Raw genomic sequence first — 23,520 nt, 5'->3', positions numbered from 1 at the left:
GATGCCCAATCACTCAGATTGTTCAAGTCAGCTTGTAGTTTGTGGACATCTTCCATAGATCGTACAGTTCTACACAGCTTAGTGTCATCTGCAGAAATAGATATGGTGTTATTAATCCCGTCCTCAATATCATTAAGAAAATAAATTAAATAATAAAGGGCCCAGCACTGAACCTTGGGGTCACCACTTATAACCTGGGACCATCTGAATAGGAATCATTGACCACAACTCTCTGGACACGGTCCTTCAGCCAGTTTTCAATCCAATTACAAACTATACTTTCCAAGCCAATAGACCTTACTGTACTTATTAAGCGTCTATGAGGGACAGTATCAAAAGCCTTTGCAAAATCCAGAAACACTACATCCACAGCCGCCTCTCTGTCCAGTCTGACAACTTCTGTCCTTGGTAAACCCATGCTGGTTATCACTTATAATATTATTTATAGTCACATACTCCTGTATATAGTCCCTTAAGATTTCTTCAAACATTTTTCCCACAAAAGAAGTTAAACTTACTGGTCTATAATTACCTGTGGAGGACCTTGATCCTTTTTGAATATGGGCACCACGTTTGCCTTGTGCCAATCACTTGGCACTGTACCAGTCCCTAAAGAATCCTTAAAAATGATAAACAGGGGCACAGCAATGACTGAACAGAGCTCTTTAAGCACTCTTGGGTGTAATCCATCAAGACCCAGAGTTTTATTCACATTTACCCTATTTAACTTCTCTTGGACCATATCTACAATTAGCCAATTGAGTATATCGCTGGATGTACTAACAACCCCGGCGCCACAGATATCATCTCATTTCTCTTCTTTTTTATATACAGAGCTAAAAAACCTATTTAGGAACTCTGCCTTTTCCTTATCTTCAGTGACTACCCCCCCCCCCCTTTACCATTATTTAGGGGACCTACCTGCTCAGACCTATGTTTTTTTGTCAATTATATATTTAAAAAACTTTTTGGGATTTGTTTTGCTTTCTTTTGCTACCTGCTGTTTCGTTTTGTACCTTTGCTAATTTTATCTCCTTTTTTTTTGCAGATTTTATTAAGCCCTTAATCTTCAAACGCTACAGCTGACCTCTCAGATTTGTATTTTTTAAATGCCCTTTTTTTTGTCTTTTATTGCCCTATTTACAGTAGCTGTAACCCATGGGGGTTTATTTTAGCAGTTTATACTTGTTACCTAAAGGGCTAAATTTTTAAGTGCAATTACTCAATGTGGATTTGAAGCTCTCCCACTTATCCTCAGTATTATTATGTGACAGTAGCTGCTCCCAGTCTATGCCCTGAAATGCTGCCCTCAACCCAGGGAAATTAGCCTTTTTGAAATCCAGTGTCTTTGCTCTGCCTGACAGAGTTTGCTTCTTATAGTTTAGGGGGAATATAATTATATTGTGGTCACTATTACCTAGTGTTTCTCGAACAGTAACATTACCAACAAGCTCTGCATCATTAGAAATTACCAGATCCAACAGAGCATCGCCCCTAGTGGGAGCTTCTACAAACTGGCCCATAAAGTGGTCCTGCGTCAAGTTGAGGAATTTTCTCCCCTTTGCAGTTGAGGCAGAACCGTGACCCCAGTCAATGTCTGGGAAGTTAAAATCTCCCATTATGACCACTGTACCCGCCTGTGCCGCCCGGTCTATTTGGTTATACAGTTGCATTTATATCTCCTCTGTGATGTTAGGGGGTCTATAGACTTAGTCTATAAGTATTATTTTTTCAGTGTTTATAGCCCTTTGAACTTCCACCCATAAGGTTTCCACATCCTCACCATCTGGACCCACAGTTGCCTCTTTCACACTTTTCTTCAGATAACTCCTCACATACAGGCACACGCCACCACTTTTTCTATTAACCCAGTCTTTCCTAAATAGTGTAAAAGCCTCAATAGTAACAACCCAGTCATGTGAAGCGTCCAACCATGTCTCAGCTACACCAACTACATCTATGTGTTCTACTAGTACCATAGCCTCCAGCTCTCCCATTTTGCTAGCTAGACTTCTGGCATTTGTGAAAATAGATTTTGAATTACTATTACCTGTAAAGTGATTATCCGTTTTTTTTTGGTTACCTTGGTTAATTTTTGTATGTAACAGGTTCTTGTTACCAGCAGTTCTATTTTTTATAAATGTATAGTTATTCCCAGTCTTCTCCCTATTTTCCTTGCTAACCCCGGCCCCCACTAAATCCCCACTGTCCCCTTCTATATCCCACTCTCTATCTACCCCCTTATTAGTATGACACCTTCTTCCCCCCCAGATCCTAGTCTAAAATATCCTCCAGCCATCTAACCATTTTTTCCCCCAGGGCAGTTGCACCCTCCCCATTGAGGTGCAGCCCGTCCCTACTTTAGAGCCTGTAACCGACCGCGAAGTCGGCCCAGTTCTCCATGAACCCAGAACCCTTCCTTCCTGCACCAGCTTCTGACCCACTTATTTAACTCTCTAAGCTCCCGTTGTCTCTCTGGTGACGCTCGTGACACTGGTAGTATTTCTAAAAACACTACCTTGGAGGTCCTGGACTTGAGCTTCTCACCTAGCTCCCTAAAATCATTTTTAAGGACCTTCCATCTCCCACTGACTTTGTCATTGGTGCAATGTGTACCATGACCGCCGGGTCTTCCCCAGACCCACCCAGCAATCTGTCAATCCGATACGCAATATGCCAAACCCGAGCACCCGTCAGACAACACATTGTTCGGCATTCACGGTCTCGGCGACAGATGACCCTATCTGTCCGCCTAATAATAGAGTCCCCTACCACCAGCATCTGTCTGACCTTTGCTGCACTCCTTTTCCCATCCTTCCTGCAGCGGTCATCCTCCTGGTTGTTAGGAGAAACGACCTGCTGCAGAGTTGCTGGCCCTGGGCTTTCATCCCTAATATCAGCCAAACAGGCATATTTACTAGGGTGTGCCAGCTAAGGACTAGCCTCCCTAAGACTTTTCCTTCTAATCCTTCTTTCTACATTAACCCAACTGCTGATCTGATAGTTATGATCTTGCCCTCCTCCACCCCCCTCCATTTCACTGACCCCAGTCAGCTCCTGCACAGTGAGGTCTAAGCCTCTCTCCAGTTTTGCAATGCCCCTAAGTATTTCAAGCTGCTTATTTAGATCCAAGATCTGGGCTTCCAAATATGCAACATGATTGCATCTAGCGCAAAAGTATTCACCCTAGAACGGCTCTTCAAGGCACGGACACACTGCACAGGACACACACTTAGTGGCATTGTCCATGGAGCACATGTTTAATGGGGATGAAGAGTAAAGAATGAAAACAGTAAATATGAGTTAGAATTAGACCCTGTTTGCAGTAGTTGATGGACTAGCTGGAATCAAGCCAACAACACACAAGGAAATTCTATCCAACCTTAGTTTCCTGCTCCTTATCTTAAACTCGTTTTCTTTAACTCCACTTAATCAGAAGCCCACTTGTTACAGCAAGCCTCAGAAAGAGCTAAAGATACTAAAAACTGTGCGCGGGGACAGATACGGGTATGGGAGGGAGGCCATCTTAAAAATCCTATGTTAGGAAATGAGAAGATACTTTATAAAAACTGACAACTTAAGGAGATATCATAACATCTAGGACCCCTGGAATAAATGGGCTACAACGGTCAATGAAAATGGTTGAGGTTTTGAAAAAGAACATAAAATAACAGCCTTGCTTCACTGAGGGCAGATCAGGTCGTGGGAGAGAAGTATCGGGTGTTTGGAATTTCAGTGACCGATCCTTTTGTTCTCCCGGGAGATAAACATCCACAAGAAGTATCTGGACGCCCCACTGAAAACTCAGACACTCAGCCGAGCATGGAGGTATATGGGGGAGTCGGAGGGATAGCGGTCAGCTAAATGAGTGGCCTAAACACACCTAACTTGGTGTGCACACAGAGTTCGCCATTCTCCATTCATTATTCCATACCTGTGGTCACATGGACTAGAATGTCCTCCTCCACCTCACTCTTACACGGGGGATCGCCCATCATCCGCTCTTCTTCATCCACTTTAATATCAGTCAGATCTTCCCCCTGATTTGTCATCTGTAACAATTCAGTACAATACAGCAGACAGGTGGAAAATCTAACAGATCCACATAAGAGACCCCCACAATCTATGACCCCTCTATGACTGGAGGACCCCCCTATATAGATGTGTATAGGGCTCAGCTCCATCTACCTGATGGTTCTCTGGGAGCTTCTCCTCTGGACAGTCCTGGGAATACAGAGGACAGGGACATCTCTTGGGGGGATTTCTTTCTATGATTCCATCTGTAAGAAACACATAGTGAAAGAATAGATTGATTACATGTGATGATAAGATGATGGTAGTAGCATCCAGGTGACGCTCAATGCAGACAATTCTTACACTGATGATCGCCCCATAAATCCATCTCCTCTTCATCATCATCTTTAACCTCAACCTTAATATCAATCAGATTTTCATCCTAAACAAGAAAAATGTAAATTCATCTTTGGTCCAATCACTTTCTGGTCAGATTCTGGTGAGGCATCAGCTCCATCTACCTGATGGTTCTCTGGGAGCTTCTCCTCCGGATAGTTCTGGGAATACAGAGGACGGGGACATCTCTCAGGGGGATTTCTCATCCCGGATCCATCTGTGGAGAAACAAGCACACAGTGACTGAATACATGGCCTCCTGTAGATCTGTCTATAGATCAGACTCTTCTCTCAGCTCCTTCACTTCTAGGTTTAGTTATTGGGGCCTAAATAACAATGTTCTGCTCCTCACCCACTTTCTACCAAACCCCAAACTAATCCAGTCACCCCACATAGAAATCCCACCACTAGGACCCTCCTAGATCATGAGAACAGGGGTCCTGTGTCCTCACATGGATGGAGCGGTGGCTGTACATGTCTGCTGCTCCCGTCACGGTCAGTGAAAATGCTGGAGATATCTATGAGAACGTCTGTTACGTCCACAAGGAGGACACGGGACCCTCGTTTTCATGATCAGTGGGGTCTCAGTGGTCACATATTTATCCCATCCTGTGAACAGGGATATCGTCGTCTTTAACCACTTCTAGACCGGGCGATTTGCACCCTTCCTGACCAGGCCTAATTTTGCAAATCTGACATGTGTCACTTTATGTGGTAATAACTTTGGAACACTTTTACTTATCCAAGCCATTCTGAGAATGTTTTCTCGTGACACATTGTACTTCATGTTAATAGTAAATTTGAGTCGATTGGATTTTTTTTATAAATAAAGGTGAAACCTAACGTTAACGACAGATAGTGATGCCTCATAAGTTATTTATTAATTAACATTCCCCATACGTCTTCTTTATGTTGGCATCATTTTAGTAATCTAATTTTATTTTTTTAGGACGTTAGAAGGTTTAGATTTTTAGAAGCAATTTTTTAAATTTTTAAGAAAATTTCCAAAGTCAACTTTTTTAACCCCTTAAGGACCCTGGGATTTTCCATTTTTGCGTTTTCGTTTTTCACTCCTCGCTTTCCCATAGTCCTAACTTTTTAATTTTTCCATTCCCATAGCCTAATGAGGGCTTATTTTTGGATGACAAGTTGTACTTTCTAATGGCACCATTTAGGGTTGCATACCATGTAGAAGGGAGCGGTAAAAAAATTCCAAATGGGGTAGAATTGGGAAAGAACACAATTCTGATAATGTGTTTTTTACACTGTACACTATGCAGTAAAATTGACTTGTTATCTTCATTCTCCAGATCAGTACGGTTCCAACGATACCACACTTGTATAATTTCTCTTGCGTTTTATTACTGAAAAAATTTTAAACTTTGAGGATTTTTTTTTTTTCATAACCATATTCTGACCCCTATAACGTTTTTGTAGCTATGTGTACGGGGCTGTGTGAGGGCTCATTTTTTGCGGGACGATTTGTACTTTTCAGTGATACCAATTTTAAGTGTGTGCGACTTTTTGATCACTTTTTATTAAGTCGAGTTAAAGGAAAAGGAGTTTAAGACAAAGAGCAGGAAACTAAGGTTGGTTATAATTTCCTTGTGTGTTGTTGGCTTACTTCTAGGTAGTCCTTCAACTACAGCAGACAGGGTCTAATTCTAAATCATATTTACGGTTTTACTTTTTTACTGTTGTAATCCCCATTTAGTATGTGTTGCACAATTGACAACGCCGTCCAGTGCACATCTTGCATGATGTCTGCACTCGTTGGGGTAGATGAGGGGGAGGGTGACAGAGAGGAGGCTGAGGAAAGTGAGGTAGCTAGCTGGGTAACAGTTAGAAAGCGGGGTAGAGGGAGGAGTGCCAGGGAGGCTAGCCCTGATCTGACACACCCCAACAAGTTTGCACGTTTGGCAGATGAGGGGGATGTCAGTCCAGGGACGGCACTGCTGCAGACGGACACTTCCTCTGCCAGTCAGGGGAATGTCAGCTCCAGTAAGCAGGGGACCAGGAGAGCAGGGCAGACGGGTGCTGGTAGTGGGAGACTCCATTATTAGAGGAACAGATAGGGAAATCTGTCACAAAGACCGTGATCGCCGAACAGTGTGCTGTCTTCCTGGCGCTAGAGTTCGACACATCGCGGATCGGGTTGACAGATTACTGGGAGGGGCTGGAGAAGATCCAGCGGTCATGGTCCATATCGGAACCAATGACAAAGTTAGGGGTAGGTGGAGAGTCCTTAAAAATGATTTCAGGGATTTATGTCAAAAGCTTAGGGCAAGGACCTCAAAGGCAGTATAGGAGGGGAAGATAGTGCAGATAGAGACCGGGGGCAGGTAGTGGGACTGGGGGAGGAATGGAAGGAGGGACTAGAACAGTTCAGAAGGAAAGGTGTAGGGTAAAAAATATACATAAACCTCTCAAATGTATGTATACTAATGCCAGAAGCCTGACTAATAAAACTGAGGAGCTGGAATTAGTGATGTGTGAGGAGGACTATGACAGTGGGAATAACTGAGACATGGCTGGATGATAGCTATGACTGGGCAGTTAATGTACAAGGTTACAGTCTGTTTAGAAAGGATCGTCAAAATCGGAGAGGGGGAGGGGTCTGCCTTTATCTAAAGCCCACAGTCCGAGAAGATATAAGTGAGGGACATGAACATGTGGAGTCTCTGTGGGTAGAAATACATGGAGCTAAAAACAACAATAAATTACTAATAGGAGTTTACTATAAACCACCTAATATACCAGAGTCCACAGAAAATCTACTACTAAACGAGATAGACAAGGCGGCAAATCATAATGAGGTGGTTATTATGGGGGACTTCAACCACCCAGATATAGACTGGGAAACTGAAACTTGTATATCTCATAAGGGAAACAGGTTCTTGGCAATAACCAAAGACAATGACCTCTCCCAACTGGTTCAGGACCCGACTAGAGGGACGGCCATACTGGACTTAGTATTAACCAATAGACCTGACAGAACAACAGACGTGCAGGTTGGGGGACACCGGGGAAATAGTGACCATAAAAGTAATAACCTTCCAATTATCATTCAAAAGAGCGTTTCTACAGGGAGGAACAAAAATACCAAACTTCAAAAAAGCTAAATTTAGCCAACTAAGAGAGGCCATAGGCCTAACTAACTGGGACAAAGTCCTCAAAAATAAAAATACAGGCACAAAATGGGATATCTTTAAAAGCATCCTAAAATCTCATTGTGAGAGGTACATACCGTATGGGAATAAAAGGTTAAGGAACAAAAAGAAACCAATGTGGATAAATAGAACTGTAAAGAAAGCAATAAATGACAAAAAGAAAGCATATAAATCACTAAAACAGGAGGATGGCACGGAAGCACTGAAAAACTATAAGGAAAAAACTATAACATGTAAAAAACAAATAAAAGCGGCCAAACTAGAGACCGAGAGATTAATTGCTAAAGAGAGTAAAACTAACCCTAAAATGTTCTTCAATTATATAAATGTTAAAAAGTATAAATCTGAAGGTGTCGGCCCTTTAAAGAGTAATGAGGGGGGAGTCGCAGAGAGCGACGAGGAGAAAGAAAAGCTGTTAAATATTTTTTTCTCCAATGTATTCACTGAGGAAAATAAACTGTCAGATGAAATGCAGAATGTAAAAATAAATTCCCCATTAAAAGTGTCCTGTCTGACCCAGGAAGAAGTACAACAGCGACTTAAAAAGATTAAAATAGACAAATCACCAGGACCGGATGGCATACACCCCCGTATCCTAAGGGAATTAAGTAATGTCATAGCCAGACCCTTATTTCTGATATTTGCGGACTCTATACTGACAGGGAATGTCCCACAGGATTGGCGCATGGCAAATGTGGTGCCAATATTCAAAAAGGGTCCAAAAACAGAGCCTGGAAACTATAGGCCGGTAAGTTTAACATCTGTTGTGGGTAAACTGTTTGAAGGTTTTCTGAGAGATGCTCTAAGATAGCATCTCAACGGAAATAAGCAAATAACGCCATATCAGCATGGCTTCGTGAGGGATCGGTCATGTCAAACTAATTTAAACAGTTTCTATGAGGAGGTAAGTTCTAGACTTGACAGCGGCGAATCAATGGATGTCGTATATCTGGACTTCTCCAAAGCATTTGACACTGTACCGCATAAAAGGTTAGTATATAAAATGAGAATGCTCGGACTGGGAGAAAACGTCTGTATGTGGGTAAGTAACTGGCTCAATGATAGAAAACAGAGGGTGGTTATTAACGGTACACACTCAGATTGGGTCACTGTCACTAGTGGAGTACCTCAGGGGTCAGTATTGCGCCCTATTCTCTTCAATATATTTATTAATGATCTTGTAGAAGGCTTGCATAGTAAAGTGTCAATTTTCGCAGATGACACTAAACTGTGTAAAGTAATTTACACTGAAGAGGACAGTATACTGTATATATACTACAGAGGACAGTATACTGTATATATACTACAGAGGACAGTATACTGTATATATACTACAGAGGACAGTATACTGTATATATATACTACAGAGGACAATATACTGTATATACACTACAGAGGACAGTATACTGTATATACACTACAGAGGACAGTATACTGTATATATACTACAGAGGACAGTATACTGTATATATACTACAGAGGACAGTATACTGTATATATACTACAGAGGACAGTATACTGTATATATACTACAGAGGACAGTATACTGTATATATACACACTACAGAGGACAGTATACTGTATATATACACTACAGAGGACAGTATACTGTATATATACTACAGAGGACAGTATACTGTATATATACTACAGAGGACAGTATACTGTATATATACTACAGAGGACAGTATACTGTATATATACACTACAGAGGACAGTATACTGTATATATATACTACAGAGGACAGTATACTGTATATATACTACAGAGGACAATATACTACTACAGAGGGATCTGGATAGATTGGAGGCTTGGGCAGATAAGTGGCAGATGAGGTTTAACACTGATAAATGTAAGGTTATGCACATGGGAAGGAATAATGCAAGTCACCCGTACATACTAAATGGTAAAACACTCGGTAACACTGACATGGAAAAGGATCTAGGAATATTGGTGAACAGCAAACTAAGCTGCAAAAACCAGTGTCAGGCAGCTGCTGCCAAGGCTAATAAGATAATGGGTTGCATCAAAAGGGGCATAGATGCCCGTGATGAGAACATAGTCCTACCACTTTACACATCACTGGTCAGACCACACATGGAGGACTGTGTACAGTTCTGGGCTCCTGTATACAAGGCAGACATAGCAGAGCTGGAGAGGGTCCAGAGGAGGGCAACTAAAGTAATAACTGGAATGGGGCAACTACAGTACCCTGAAAGATTATCAAAATTAGGGTTATTCACTTTAGAAAAAAGACGACTGAGGGGAGATCTAATTACTATGTATAAATATATCAGGGGTCAGTACAGAGATCTCTCCCATCATCTTTTTATCCCCAGGACTGTGACTGTGACGAGGGGACATCCTCTGCGTCTGGAGGAAAGAAGGTTTGTACACAAACATAGAAGAGGATTCTTTACGGTAAGAGCAGTGAGACTATGGAGCTCTCTGCCTGAGGAGGTGGTGATGGTGAGTACAATACAGGAATTCAAGAGGGGCCTGGATGTATTTCTGGAGTGTAATAATATTACAGGCTATAGCTACTAGAGAGGGGTCGTGGATCCAGGGAGTTAGTCTGATGCCTGATTGGAGTCGGGAAGGAATTTTTTATTCCCCTAAAGTGGGGAAAATTGGCTTCTACCTCACTGTTTTTTTTTTTGCCTTCCTCTGGATCAACTTGCAGGATGACAGGCCGAACTGGATGGACAAATGTCTTTTTTCAAAGTTATGTACTATGTTACTATGTTAGTTGAAGTGACAAAAAATGGCAAATTGGCAGTTTTTATTTTATTTCCCCGCTATGCCATTTGCCATATGCCATTAATATTGTTATATTTTAATAGTATGGGCATTTTCGCACACGCGGCGATGCCCATGATGTTTTTTATTTTTTATTATTGGTTAAGTATTTTTATTTTAAGGAAAGGGGGGTGATTTGAACTTTTAGGTTTTTGAATTTTTTTATATTTATAAAAACTTTTTTTTTGTTACTTTTTTTAAGTCACCTTAGGTGACAATAACTGGCAATCATTAAACTGCCCATAGTATTCAGTGATGGCTAAATAGCCATCATTGAAGACTTCATTTGCATTATATCAATACAAGGCTGCCACCTAGTGGCTTGTATTGGCATAGTCATCTAATTGACTCTTAAGCCTGCTTGAGACTTCGGTCAATTAGCGCAAGGTAACACGTTCCCCGATCTCAGCCGGGGAAAGCTGTTATCGGACCGGAAGCGCGCGACTTCCCGTTCCGGTCTGCTCAGATGCCATGGTCACATTTGACCATGGCATCTGAAGTGGTTTTTGAAATGTTGTTAACCCTTTACGTATTCCACAGGAATTAAAGCAAAATAGAGGTGAAATTTCAAAATTTCAATTTTTTTTTGCAGATTTTGCATTTTTATCTATTTTTTCCTGGGACACATCAAGGGTTAACAACAAAACAAACATTATATTTATTACCTTGATTCTGCAGTTTGCAGAAACCCCCCATATGTGGTCGTATACCGCTGCTTGGGCACACGGCAGGGCACAGAAAGCAAGGAGCGCCACATGGTTTTTGGAGGGCAGATTTTGCTGGAATGGTCTTTCGGCACCATGTTGCATTTGAAGAGGCCCTGAGGTATCCCCACAGTGAAAACCCCCAAAAAGTGACCACATTTTGTAAACTACACCACCCAAGGAATTTTTAAGGGGTGTAGCGAGCACTTCACTCAACAGCTGTTTCATAGAATTTTTAATACTTGGTTGTAAAAATGAAAAATTACATTTTTGTTTTTACAAGAAAATGGTGCTTTAGGCCCAAACTTTCTTTTTCACAAAAGATAACAGGAGAATATCCCCCAATTTGCTACCAATTTTCTCCTAAATACAGTAACACCCCAATTGTGGTCGTAAACTGTTATTTGCAGATACGCCAGGGCTCAGAAGGGAAGGAGCGGCATCTGGATTTTCTAACATGGAGTTTTCTGTCATGTTTTTTTATTTTTTGTTGAATGAGCTGCGTGAGGGCTTATTTTGTGTGGGACAAGCTGTAGTTTTTATTGCCACCATTTTGGGGTACATTTGGCTTTCTGGTTGCTTTTTATTAAATTTTTGGGAGGTGAAGTCATTTTTCAAATCTTTTTTTTACACCGTTCATTTGATGGGGAAGATCATGTGATGTTTTTATAGATCCGGTCCTTACGGATGCAACGATATCAAATACGTATATTTTTTTTATTTTTTTACGTTTTACACAATAAAAACATATTTTTTTTTTAAATCATGTTTTTGTGTTGCCATTTTCTTAGAGCCATATTTTTTCATTTTCTGGCTATAATCTTGTGTGAGGGCTTGTTTATTGCAGGATGAGAGGATGTTTTTATTGCTACCATTTTGGAGTACATACAACTTTTTGATTGATTGATATTATTTTTTTTGTGATTTCAGGTGACTAAAAAAACCTGTTTTGGCATAATTTGTATTTGTTTTTTTTATTACACCGTTCACTTGATGGGGTAGATCACGATATTTTTGTAGAGCCAATTGTTACGAACGCGGCGATACCAATTATGTATTTTTTATAGATTTTTTACATTTTACACAATAAGGCTGAATGCACACGACTGTGGAACATGGACGTGAGCAGTCCGTGGTATCCCGGCCTGGCATCCTGCTGAGAGCAGGAGCGCATGGCGTCATTGGTTGCCATGCAGTGTATTACTGTACTGCAGCGGCGCCTCGAAGCGCACGGTGTCATAGCAACCAATGACGCCGTGCGCTCCTGCACTCAGCAGGATGCCAGGCCGGGATACCACGGACCACTCACGTCCGTGTTCCATGGTCGCGTGCATTAGAAAAAATAATCATGTTTTTGTGTTGCAATTTTCATAGAGCCATATTTTTTTTATTTTTCTGGCTATGGTCTTGAGTGGAGGCTCATTTTTTGCGGGATGAGGTGACATTTTTATTGCTACCATTTTGGGGACATACGACTTTTTGATTGATTAAAATTATGTTTTTTGGGAGGTGAGCTCACCAAAAAAAATCTGTTTTGGTGCAATGTTTATTTTTTTTACGGCATTCACCTGATGGGGTAGATCATATGATATTATTATAGAGCCGGTCATTGCGGATGCGTTGATACCAAATATGTCTATTTATTTATTTTTCTTAAATTTTTTAAGTAATGGATTTGGGGGGACATTTATTTTTATATTTATGTGAAACTTTAAAAAATTTTTCAAAACTGTTTATATTTTTATTTATTTTTATTTTTTATTTTACACTTTGTGTCCCCCATAAGGTCATACAAGACCTCTGGGGGACATTTAACTTCATTTTTTTTTCTCCCCCCAGAGAGGCTGTACAGCAGTATACAGCGCTGTACAGCCTCAGTGCAGGGCTGATCGAGGTCTATGGCAGACGCGCCAGCTCCTGCACTCCCCCACCCCCGGTGGTCACATGATCATTGGGCCGGGACAGGAAGCGCATAACTCTTCCTGATCTGTACAAGCGATCTAGAAGGCAGGGACACCTGGGAACTGTCCCTGCCTTCTCTCTGGGGTGCCCTACTGTCACTGACCACGGGCCCCCCCCGCTCGGCAGCTGCACGATTAGCGTGCAGCTGCCATCTCTGAATGGACGTTCCAGAACATCCATTCAGAGATAAACCAACCGCCCAAGGACGTTTATCGTCAATGGGCGGTAGGGAAGTGGTTAATAAATCTCTTACTTTCCGTTAATGGAGTCCTTTTTATATTTGGTATTAATCTCTTTAGACGGCTCTAAGACAATATGGACGGAGCAGCGCGGAGGACACCCACAGGTCCGGTGTCACAGACTGTAAGAAATCCAGTATCAAACACTGTGAGGAGCTCCGGGCACAGACCGACCACAAGGATCCTCATCAATTATTATTTATTAATTATAAAAAACATTAATCAAAAAGGCAGAAAACACGATGGACGGTCCAATCAATAATCAAACCACAGGACGAAGGCAGTATTGATGGTTCAGGGGTAGACGGATGAAACAGAACGTAAAATGTAAAAATAATTAAAGAAAAACACAATATATGATGGTCCAGATAAAGTATCATCTAGTATAACCTGTATAATACACACCAGCAGGGGGCGCACTGCGGGTAAACGAAGTGCACTTATAAATGGTGGATTCACCTAAAAAAACTTCTAAAACCAGTTATCGATATATTGTGCCTAATAAGATAAGATGCCTTTATTGTCACTGTACAATACAATGTAATACAATGTACAATACAATGAAATGTTGTTTGGAGCAATCCTAGATGCCATGGACAGAGGAACAAGAACTGACATTTAAACTAAAGCATTACACTAGAAAAAAACTAAACATTGCACTAGAAAGCATTACTATTCACAGTTCACAGCATATATATAGCAAGAGCAAAGTAGGAAGTGCTTATGAGTATATATACACCCTGATCAGACACCACTGCAGACAAGAGATCATCATGGGGTCATGAATGCACCAGTCACTTTCAGTCTGTGGTAGTTTCTATCCTTGGAAGGGGCAATAGTCTCTGAGCATTTAGAAGCTGTTCTTCAGCCTAGTGGTGCGGGCATGTAGGGCTCTAAGACGCCTACCAGAGGGTAGGGGAATGAAAAGGCTGTGGCCGGGGTGAGTTGGATCCCCGCAGATAATTTTGTAAATTAACCCACAGCTGCTCCAGACTAGGGTCAGTATGATATGTGACTTTTTGTACTTTCTTTCCCCTCAGCAGTTCCATTCTTGTAGGGGTGCACGCAGGCCCACACCGCTATGCATGGACCATGCTTGCGGTGCATTGTTATTGATACCCTGTGCGCACTTTGCCATATGAGCCCCACTCATCTGATACTGCTTAAATTGTGGAGATACTAGTCCCTCATGGTCTGGAGCTCACTCTGTTTTTAAATTTTCTGTAACACTGCTGTGTTCCTATGACTGCTGCTTTTTTGTAATTCTTTTACTAATGTATTGCAAATGGATGTTTAATAAAGAACTTATTGATTATAATTGCTTGTGTGGTAATATAAATACCTAAATATTTAACCGATTCGTTGATCCTCTTAATTTCGAGTGGTCCCGGTCTAAAATAATTCAGAGGGTCAATCGGGACACAGGCGGATTTAGACCAAATTATTCTATAAGTCCAACATATTTACCATACTGATCAAAAACTTGAAAGATCTTAGTTAGTGAACCATGTGAACCCACAAACAGCATGATGTCATCTGCATAAAGAGCAATTTTTTCCTCATATCTGCCAAACTTAAACCCTACAATTTCTTTATCCTGCCTGATCATATCTGCAAGTGGTTTCATGGCTATAGCAAAAAGCAGAAGAGAGAGGGGACAACCCTGTCTAACTCCCCTGCCAATATGTATATTATCAGAATGTTCCCCATTTACTAACACCCTTGCTGATATGTCAGTATACAATACTTTTACCCATTTTTCATCAACGTATTAATTAGAAAGGGCCATTCTACAGTATCAAAGGCTTTTGAAGCGTCTATGGTTACAATCTTTCGTTGCCCGCAAATTTGTAGGTTCAAGTTGAGTGTTCACAAAATAACGCATGAGATTATCGGTTGTGGTCTTTCCTGCCATGAATCCGGTCTGATCCTCATGAATAAGCCCCGAGACCACGCTCCTGAGTCTGGCTGCCAATACCCTGGCTAATATTTTATTATCAGTACTAATCAGTGAAATAGGATGATATGAATCCAGGAAGGTTGGATCCTTTCCAGGTTTTAAAATAAGTGTGATTAGGGCTTCTCGCAGGGAATCTGGCAGTTTTCCCCCCTTCCTCGATTCCACCCACATAGTGAGCAGTTTCGGTATTAGTATTTCTTTATATTGTACATATACCTCGAACGGAATACCGTCTATTCCCGGGGCCTTATTTTTGGTTATCCTGGATAGTGTATAATCTACTTCTAGAGAGGTTAGGGGAGTTTCCAAATGCTCACATTGATCTGCTGTTAATCTGGAAATATAAATTTTATCCAGAAACTGTTGTATCTCCTCTGAATTCTTATTAACCTTACTACTGAATATATCTTCAAAATGTTTTTTAAACAGTTGTATTTTTGCCGTATGTTCAGTAGGTTTATGTCCCGATTCGTCAATTAAACAGTGAATATAACTATTCCTTTTTTCTTGGCTAGCTTTTTACCCGGTATGTGTGCCTGAATGTAATTATGTCTTACAAAGTTTTCTTTTTGATGTTCTGCCAATAAAAATAGTTTGTTCTGTAATTTAGAGGCTCTCTCTATCCAATCCTTATAATTTTGCTCTATAGGGTTTTTAATGTGCTTTATTTTTTTCATATTTTTCCGATTCTTTTATTTTTCCCCTTAATCCTTTCTTATACCTTATTGTATATTGTTTAAAAATCCCTCTAATGAAAGCCTTTGCAGCTTCCCATACCGTGTTAGTTGCCGCAGAACCATCATTTATCTCAAAGAATTCCATTATCTCTTCCAGGATCTTTTTGTGTACACCCATGAAGTTTATCCATCCTATATTTATATTCATCCCTATTTTTATTTTTTTTTGTTGTTTTTATATTTATATTAATTGGATTATGATCCGAAATCCCTCGTTGTGCATATTTAACACCTTCTATATCAAGTGAACCTTTGTTATTTGTAAAAACTAAATCAATCCGTGATAGACTCCTATGAGTCTTTGAGAAACATGAATATTTTTTTAATCTTGGGTACATTACCCTCCAAATATCAATCCATCCCATTTCCTCTGTGATATATTTAAAATTTGGTCCTGTATAAAGAACTTGGGTGTTACCTATTCTACATCTGTCTATTCTTCCATCCATTACATTGTTGAAATCTCCCATAACTAAAAGTGCTTTATCTCCCGCTGTCATGCCCTGCTCAGGTTATGTGCGGAGGTCTGCCAGGTTAGCAGCACGGGTGTAGCCTTTTTGTTTTGTTTTGGAGTTGAGCTATATCCGCCTCCCTACAGGTGCACTGGGTGTGGTCGTTGGTTTGAGTTTAACCTCCTCAGGACCGCCGTACGCAGGATTGCTTCCTGGCAGGATTATTCCTCCTGACAAGCTATAACCCGCACAGGACACTGGGAGTGGGCATAATTTAACCACATCAACTGGTAGTGCGAAAATTTTTACAACTGAAAGTGAAAAATGTCATTTTTTTGCAAAAATTTCGGTCAATTTCGATTAATAACAAAAAAAAGTATAAATGTCAGCAGCAATGAAATACCACCAAATGAAAGCTCTATTAGTGAGAAGAAAAGGAGGTAAAATTCAATTGGGTGGTAAGTTGTATGACCGAGCAATAAACCGTGAAAGTAGTGTAGTGCAGAATTGTAAAAAGTGGTCTGGTCATTAAGGGGGTTTAAGCTAGGGGAGCTGAGGTGGTTAAATTATGCCCACTCCCAGTGTCCTTTGCGGGTTATAGCTTCTGTCTGGCTCAGAGGAAGGAAGGATTTGCTGTTCCTGCTCAGTAAAGATAAGTTGGTTTTGTTTTCTTGTGGTTGTCTGTCTAGGCTGTTAGAAAGACGCCTGCCCACTCCAGGTCCTGAGGGAGCAGGCTGCCTCTTTCCCCATTTCACCATCTTAGAGATACTAGGGAATCTTCAGCCTAGGCACGGGGACACGTTTTTTTCCCACCTTCAGGGTCTGAACGTGGGCATATAAGTCTAGGGAGAGCTGGTAGGGATTTGTCAGGAGGTGACCTCTATCCCCAGTTTCTTGCCTAGACACTTGTTTGTTTATATCCTGTGTATCTTATATCCTGTCCGTCGTGACATTATAACCCGCCCATACCTTGACTGCCATTTCTCAGCTGTTTTGAGATGGAGTCAATTGAGTTGAGTTGCTAGTTGATCGCATGCAGAGATTATCCCTAGAGGTTGCGGATCTGCGTAATTCGGTCACACGGTGTCAGAATGCTCTGGCATCAGGTGCAATAGGAGGAAGTCAAATTTATGGGGAGCCTAAAGTCGCTCTCCCTGATAGATTTGCAGGGGGTGTGGATGACTTTATCCGCTTTAAAGAGTCATGCAAGTTGTATTTTCGGCTGCGTCCATCTTCGTCTGGTGATGAGAGTCAGAGGGTAGGGATAATCATTTCCCTGCTTAGAGGGGACGCACAATCCTGGGCCTTTTCTCTGCCGTCCAGTTCTCTGGCTTTCCGGTCGGTGGAAGAATTTTTTAAAGCCTTGGGATTAATTTATGATGATCCAGATCGGGTCTCGATGGCGGAATCTAAATTGCTTATTAATTACAAGGTGAACATACAGCAGAGGCTTACTGCGTTGAGTTTAGGAGATGGGCTACTGAGTCAGAGTGGAATGACCCCGCGTTACGTAGTCAGTTTTGTCAGGGGTTATCTGAGAGATTGAAAGATGCCCTAGCTTTTCATGAGTACCCGGATACATTGGAGAATGCTATGTCTTTGGCAGTACGGTTAGATAGACGTACTAGAGAGAGGTGTAAGGTTCCCTCCCCGCAAGGGATCCCTTCTGTGAGTGGTTTCGTCTCACCTGCTCCCCAGGGTGATTTGACATGTAACTCTGGGGTAGGGGAGGAACCCATGCAGCTGGGTCAGGTATCTATCTGTTCTGTTAGTAGGAACTTTAGGAGGTTGCATAAACCATTTTATTACTGTGGAAAAAGTGGTCATTTTATTTTTGCTTGTCCTTTTGTTAAACCGCATGTTGATGAGAAAGACTCACAAAGAGGTTTACTTAAAGAGAAAAAGAAACATCCCTGACTCTTTGTAGTGTGAATGGGGTGGTGGAACAAGCAGGTATGCAAGCTCCCTGTAATACTCGTTTTCTCCTTCCAGCTATGGTGGCGCTAAACTCAAGAAATATTTTAGTTGAAGTATTTATTGACTGTGGTGCTGGGGTAAACCTTATTGATTTTCTTTTTCTTCAAAATCTGGGTCTAAGTACTTGCACTTTAGAAAGAGAGATTCCGGTTTTCGCAATTGATTCTTCCCCTCTTTCTCAAAAGGAGTCTCACTCATATTGCTCATGGTATTCTGTTAAGGGTGGGTGATTCACATGTTGAGATCATGTCTTGTTTTGTCATGAAGGACTTGCCCGCTCCTATAGTCTTAGGGTTACCGTAGTTGACAAAACATAATCCAATTATAGATTGGCAAGCAAGACAGATCATTGGTTGGAGTGAATTTTGTTCGGACAATTGTCTTGGCACATCTATCTCTGGTGTGGCTACTACGGCTTTACCTCAGTATCTCTCATATTTTGCGGATGTCTTTTCGGAGGGTGAGGCTCAGGAATTGCCCCCTCATCGTGACTATGATTGTCCAGTTAATCTCATCCCAGGGGCTAAGTTGCCAAAGTCTCGGCTTTACAATCTTTCTCAACCTGAAAGAGAGGTCATGCGGAGATATATTGCCGAGAGTTTGGCAAAAAGTCATATTAGGCCATCTAAGACTTCGGTGGCAGTGGGTTTTTTCTTTGTAAATAAAAAGGATGGATCACTGAGACCTTGTTTGGATTTCCGGGAATTGAACCGTATTACAGTCCGTGATCCGTTTCCCCTTCCTTTGATCTCCGATCTTTTTGATCAGATTGTTGGAGCCAAGGTGTTCTCCAAGTTGGATTTAAGAGGGGCCTACAATCTGATCCGAATCTAGGAAGGGGATGAGTGGAAAACGGCCTTCAACACGCACGAGGGTCATTTCGAGAATCTGGTTATGCCTTTTGGGTTAACTAACGCGCCAGCGGTATTTCAACGATTCGTCAATGACATTTTCCATCATTTTGTGGGGAGGTTCGTGGTAGTTTACTTGGATGACATTTTAATTTACTCTCCTGATCTGAAGACCCATCAGGATCACGTGAGACAGGTTTTGACGATCCTTCGGGAGAATAAATTATATGCCAAATTGGAGAAATGTGTGTTTTCTGTGCAGGAGCTTCAGTTTCTGGGATATCTGCTTTCTGACTCTGGTTTTCGTATGGATCCCGAAAAGGTCCGGGCGGTTCTGGAATGGGACCGACCGGAGAATCAGAAAGCTTTGATGCGGTTTTTGGGGTTTACTAATTATTATAGAAAATTTATCTTGAACTATTCTACCATTGTGAAACCTCTGACCGATATGACTAAGAAGGTCTCTGTCTGGTCGGATGAGGCATTGCAGGCCTTTTCGGCTATTAAGGAATGTTTTGCACCCATTCTGGTGCAGCCCGATGTGTCTCAGTCATTCGTAGTGGAGGTTGATGCATCAGAAGTGGGGGTTGGAGCAGTGCTGTCGCAGGGTTCATCTCCTGGCAAATCGGTTCCGTGTGCTTTTTTTTCCAAGAAGCTCTCGGTTGCCGAGAGTAATTATGATGTAGGAGATAGGGAATTGCTTGCCATCAAATTGGCCTTTGAGGAATGGCGTCACTGGTTGGAGGGGGCGTCTCATCCCGTTACAGTATAAACGGATCATAAGAATTTAGCTTACCTGCAATCTACCAAGCGTCTGAACCCTAGACAGGCCAAATGGTCACTGTTCTTTACCAGGTTCAATTTTGTGGTTACTTTTCGCCCGGGGGTTAAAAAAGTCAAGGCCGATGCGTTGTCTCGTAGTTTTCCTGGGGGATGTGATTCAGAGGATCCTGCTCCGATTTTGGCTGATGGGGTGGTGGTCTCCGCTCTGTATCCAGAATTGGAGATGGAGGTGTTGGGAGCCCACGAGGGGGCTCCTGGTTCTTGTCCCCCAGGGAGGTTGTTTGATCCTGATGGACTGCGATACAAGGTATTCAAGGAACATCACGATACTGTCCTTGCTGGACATCCTGGTGGTAAGTCCACCTTTGATCTTGTGTCCCGGAGGTTCTGGTGGCCCGGATTATGTAAGTGTTGAGGATTACGTAGCAGCTTGTGAAACCTGTGCACGGTCAAAGGTTGCTCATACTCGACCTGCTGGTTCACTTCTTCCTTTGTCTATTCCGTCTCGTCCTTGGACGCACTTGTCTATGGACTTTATTACGGATCTGCCAAGTTCCTCCATGAAAACAGTAATTTTGGTGGTTGTTGACCGTTTTAGTAAAATGGCTCACGTTGTATCGTTAGCCAGTCTGCCCAATGCCAAGACTCTTACTCAGATTTTTGTTGATAATATCGTGAAATTGCATGGCATTCCCTCGGATGTGATTTCTGATAGGGGCACGCAGTTTGTCTCTAGGTTTTGGAGGGTGTTCTGCTCTCGGCTGGGCATTCAACTTTCGTTCTCTTCGGCTTTTCATCCGCAGTCGAATGGGCAGACAGAGCGTACTAATCAAAACCTGGAGACCTACTTGAGGTGCTTTGTGGCTGAGAATCAGGAGGACTGGTCCTCATTCTTGTCCCTAGCAGAGTTTGCTTTGAATAACCATAGGCAGGAGTTTATTCTTCATTTTCTGGCGCATACGGTTTTCATTCTCAGTTTGGTACCTTTTCTGGGACTAGTTCCTCTGGGATGCCAGAGGAGGAGAGATTTTCTTCTGCCTTGTCTTCTATCTGGCGGAGGATCCAGGTGAATTTGAAGAAGATGGGTGAGAGGTATAAGCGAATGGCTGAAAAGAGACGCATGACTGGTCCGGACCTGTGTGATTTATTGGACCTTACAAAATATCTGCGGTGGTCAATCCAGTAGTGTTTCGTCTGGATCTTCCGCAGACTTGGAGGATCCATGATGTGTTCCACAAGTCTTTACTGAAGAGATATGTGAAACCGGTGGAACCATCGCCATTGCCTCCTTCCCCTGTTCTGGTTGATGGAAATTTAGAGTTCGAGATCTCCAGGGTTCTCGACTCAAGAGTATTTCGGGGTTCCCTTCAGTATCTGGTACACTGGAGGGGATACGGCCCTGAGGAGAGGATGTGGGTTCCTGCTGTGGATGTTAGTGCCAGCCGACTGGTGAGGGCTTTTCACAGATCCCACCCGGATAAAGGTGGGCCGGGGTGTCCGGAGGTCACCCGTAGAAGGGGGGGTACTGTCATGCCCTGCTCAGGCTATGTGCGGAGGTCTGCCAGGTTAGCAGCACGGGTGTAGCCTTTTTGTTTTGGAGTTGAGCTATATCCGCCTCCCTTCAGGTGCAATGGGTGTGGTCGTTGGTTTGAGTTTAAATTACGCCCACTCCCAGTGTCCTGTGCGGGTTATAGCTTCTGTCTGGCTCAGAGGAAGGAAGGATTTGCTGTTTCTGCTCAGTAAAGATAAGTTGCTTTTGTTTTCTTGTGGTTGTCTGTCTAGGCTGTTAGAGAGACGCCTGCCCCCTCCAGGTCCTGAGGGAGCAGGCTGCCTCTTTCCCCCTTTCACCATCTTAGGGATTCTAGGGAATCTTCAGCCTAGGCACGGGACACGTTTTTTCCCACCTTCAGGGTCTGAACGTGGCATAGAAGTCTAGGGAGAGCTGGTAGGGATTTGTCAGGAGGTGACCTCTATCCCCAGCTTCTTGCCTAGACACTTGTTTGTTTATATCCTGTGTATCTTATATCCTGTCCGCCGTGACACCCGCATTAAGTGCAAAGTCGTGTATTTTTAATAGAACGTCATTCTTAGGGTACTTTCACACTAGCGTTTTTCTTTTCCGGCGCTGAGTTCCGTCCTAGGGGCTCAAATCCGGAAAAGAACTGATCAGTTTTTCCCCCATGCATTCTGAATGGAGAGTAATCCGTTCAGGATGCATCAGGATGTCTTCAGTTCAGTCTTTTTGACTGATCAGGCTTTTCAGAAAACCGTAGCATGTTGTATTTTTACCTCCGGCCAAAAAACCCGAACACTTTGACTGAACGCCGGATCCGGTCTTTTTCCCATTGACTTGCATTAACGCCGGATCCGGCGCCGTGTGTTCAGTCAAACCGGATCCGGCTTTTGCATGTTAAACCCGAAAAATGTGGGAAAAAAGTTAAAGTCCATAAATGGCGGATCCGTTTTTTCCAATGCATTTTTTCATTGTGATCAAAATCCTGATCAGGATTCAAATGTAATCCGTTTTCACACGTTTTTCCGGATCCAGCGGGCGGTTTCGGAATTGAACGCCGGATTTAAACAACGCTAGTGTGAAAGTAGCCTTAAAGGGTGGCGGTATATAAACAACAGCTATTATCTATTCTCTTCCTTCCAGTATGCAATCTAACAATACGTAACGGCCCTCCCTATCAATGACTACTTTTGATATTTTGATATCTATATCCCTATGTATTAATATACTCACACCTCTCGCATATGATGAATATACTGAGTGAAAGGAGTGCTGCATCCACGGCCTGGAGACCCCAACCACAGTCAATTTCGTCAGATGTGTTTCTTGCAAGCAAACTATGGCAGGAAGAAACCTATGTATAGCATCGACAACAGCCAGTCTCTTTATGCCCCTACTCAAACCCCTAATGTTCCATGAGATAATTCTCATGAATTATTGTTTATAATTCAACCCATTTCCAGAATATTACTGAGGGGAAAGAGGGGAAAGAATCAGAGGGAAGGAAAAAACACCCCACACACAACAAGCGGCAAGCATATATCCAACCCACCCCTCCCACCCCAAATGAGCCAGGATAACCTAAGACCTGTTTTTTTAACTTAGCATTCCCCCTCTCGGCCCCCGCCCAGCCCTATTCCTGCTCATCTCTTGATCTTGTCTCTAACCCATTCCCCCGCCACTTCTGGTGAGTCAAAAAAACATATTTTGTTGTCCCATTCTAACCTCAGCTTAGCCGGGAACAACATTGAGTATTTCACATTCTTTAATCGCAGTGTTTTTTTCACTTCAGCAAATCGGCTCCTTTCATTAGCCGTTTCTTTTGCATAGTCGGAAAACAACATTATTGTAGTATCTAAATATTCCAGCCTCCCCCTCCTCCTTGCCCTATGCAATATCTCCTCCTTGTCTCCAACCGATAGAAGATTTATCATCATTACTCTCAGTCTTGTTCCTGGGGGAG

At 42.3% G+C, this 23,520-nt stretch overlaps 1 protein-coding gene across 1 annotated transcript in view; it reads right to left on the bottom strand.

Moving 5' to 3' along the window:
• Positions 1 to 23,520, bottom strand: part of LOC120998306 (oocyte zinc finger protein XlCOF7.1-like) — a 1,981,422-nt gene that overhangs the window by 299,298 nt on the left and 1,658,604 nt on the right. Inside the window, exons 12-13 of the mRNA XM_040428964.1 lie at positions 4,378 to 4,456; positions 4,189 to 4,280 (exon numbers count right to left, since the gene is read on the bottom strand). Coding sequence (XP_040284898.1) covers positions 4,189 to 4,280; positions 4,378 to 4,456 — 171 coding nt within the window. The remainder of the gene's footprint in view (positions 1 to 4,188; positions 4,281 to 4,377; positions 4,457 to 23,520) is intronic.

Source organism: Bufo bufo, chromosome 4 (assembly GCF_905171765.1).
Source record: "Bufo bufo chromosome 4, aBufBuf1.1, whole genome shotgun sequence".
Classification (NCBI taxonomy): domain Eukaryota; kingdom Metazoa; phylum Chordata; class Amphibia; order Anura; family Bufonidae; genus Bufo; species Bufo bufo.
The sequence above is the reverse complement of the archived record's forward strand: the minus strand, read 5'-3'. Positions and strand labels throughout refer to the sequence as shown.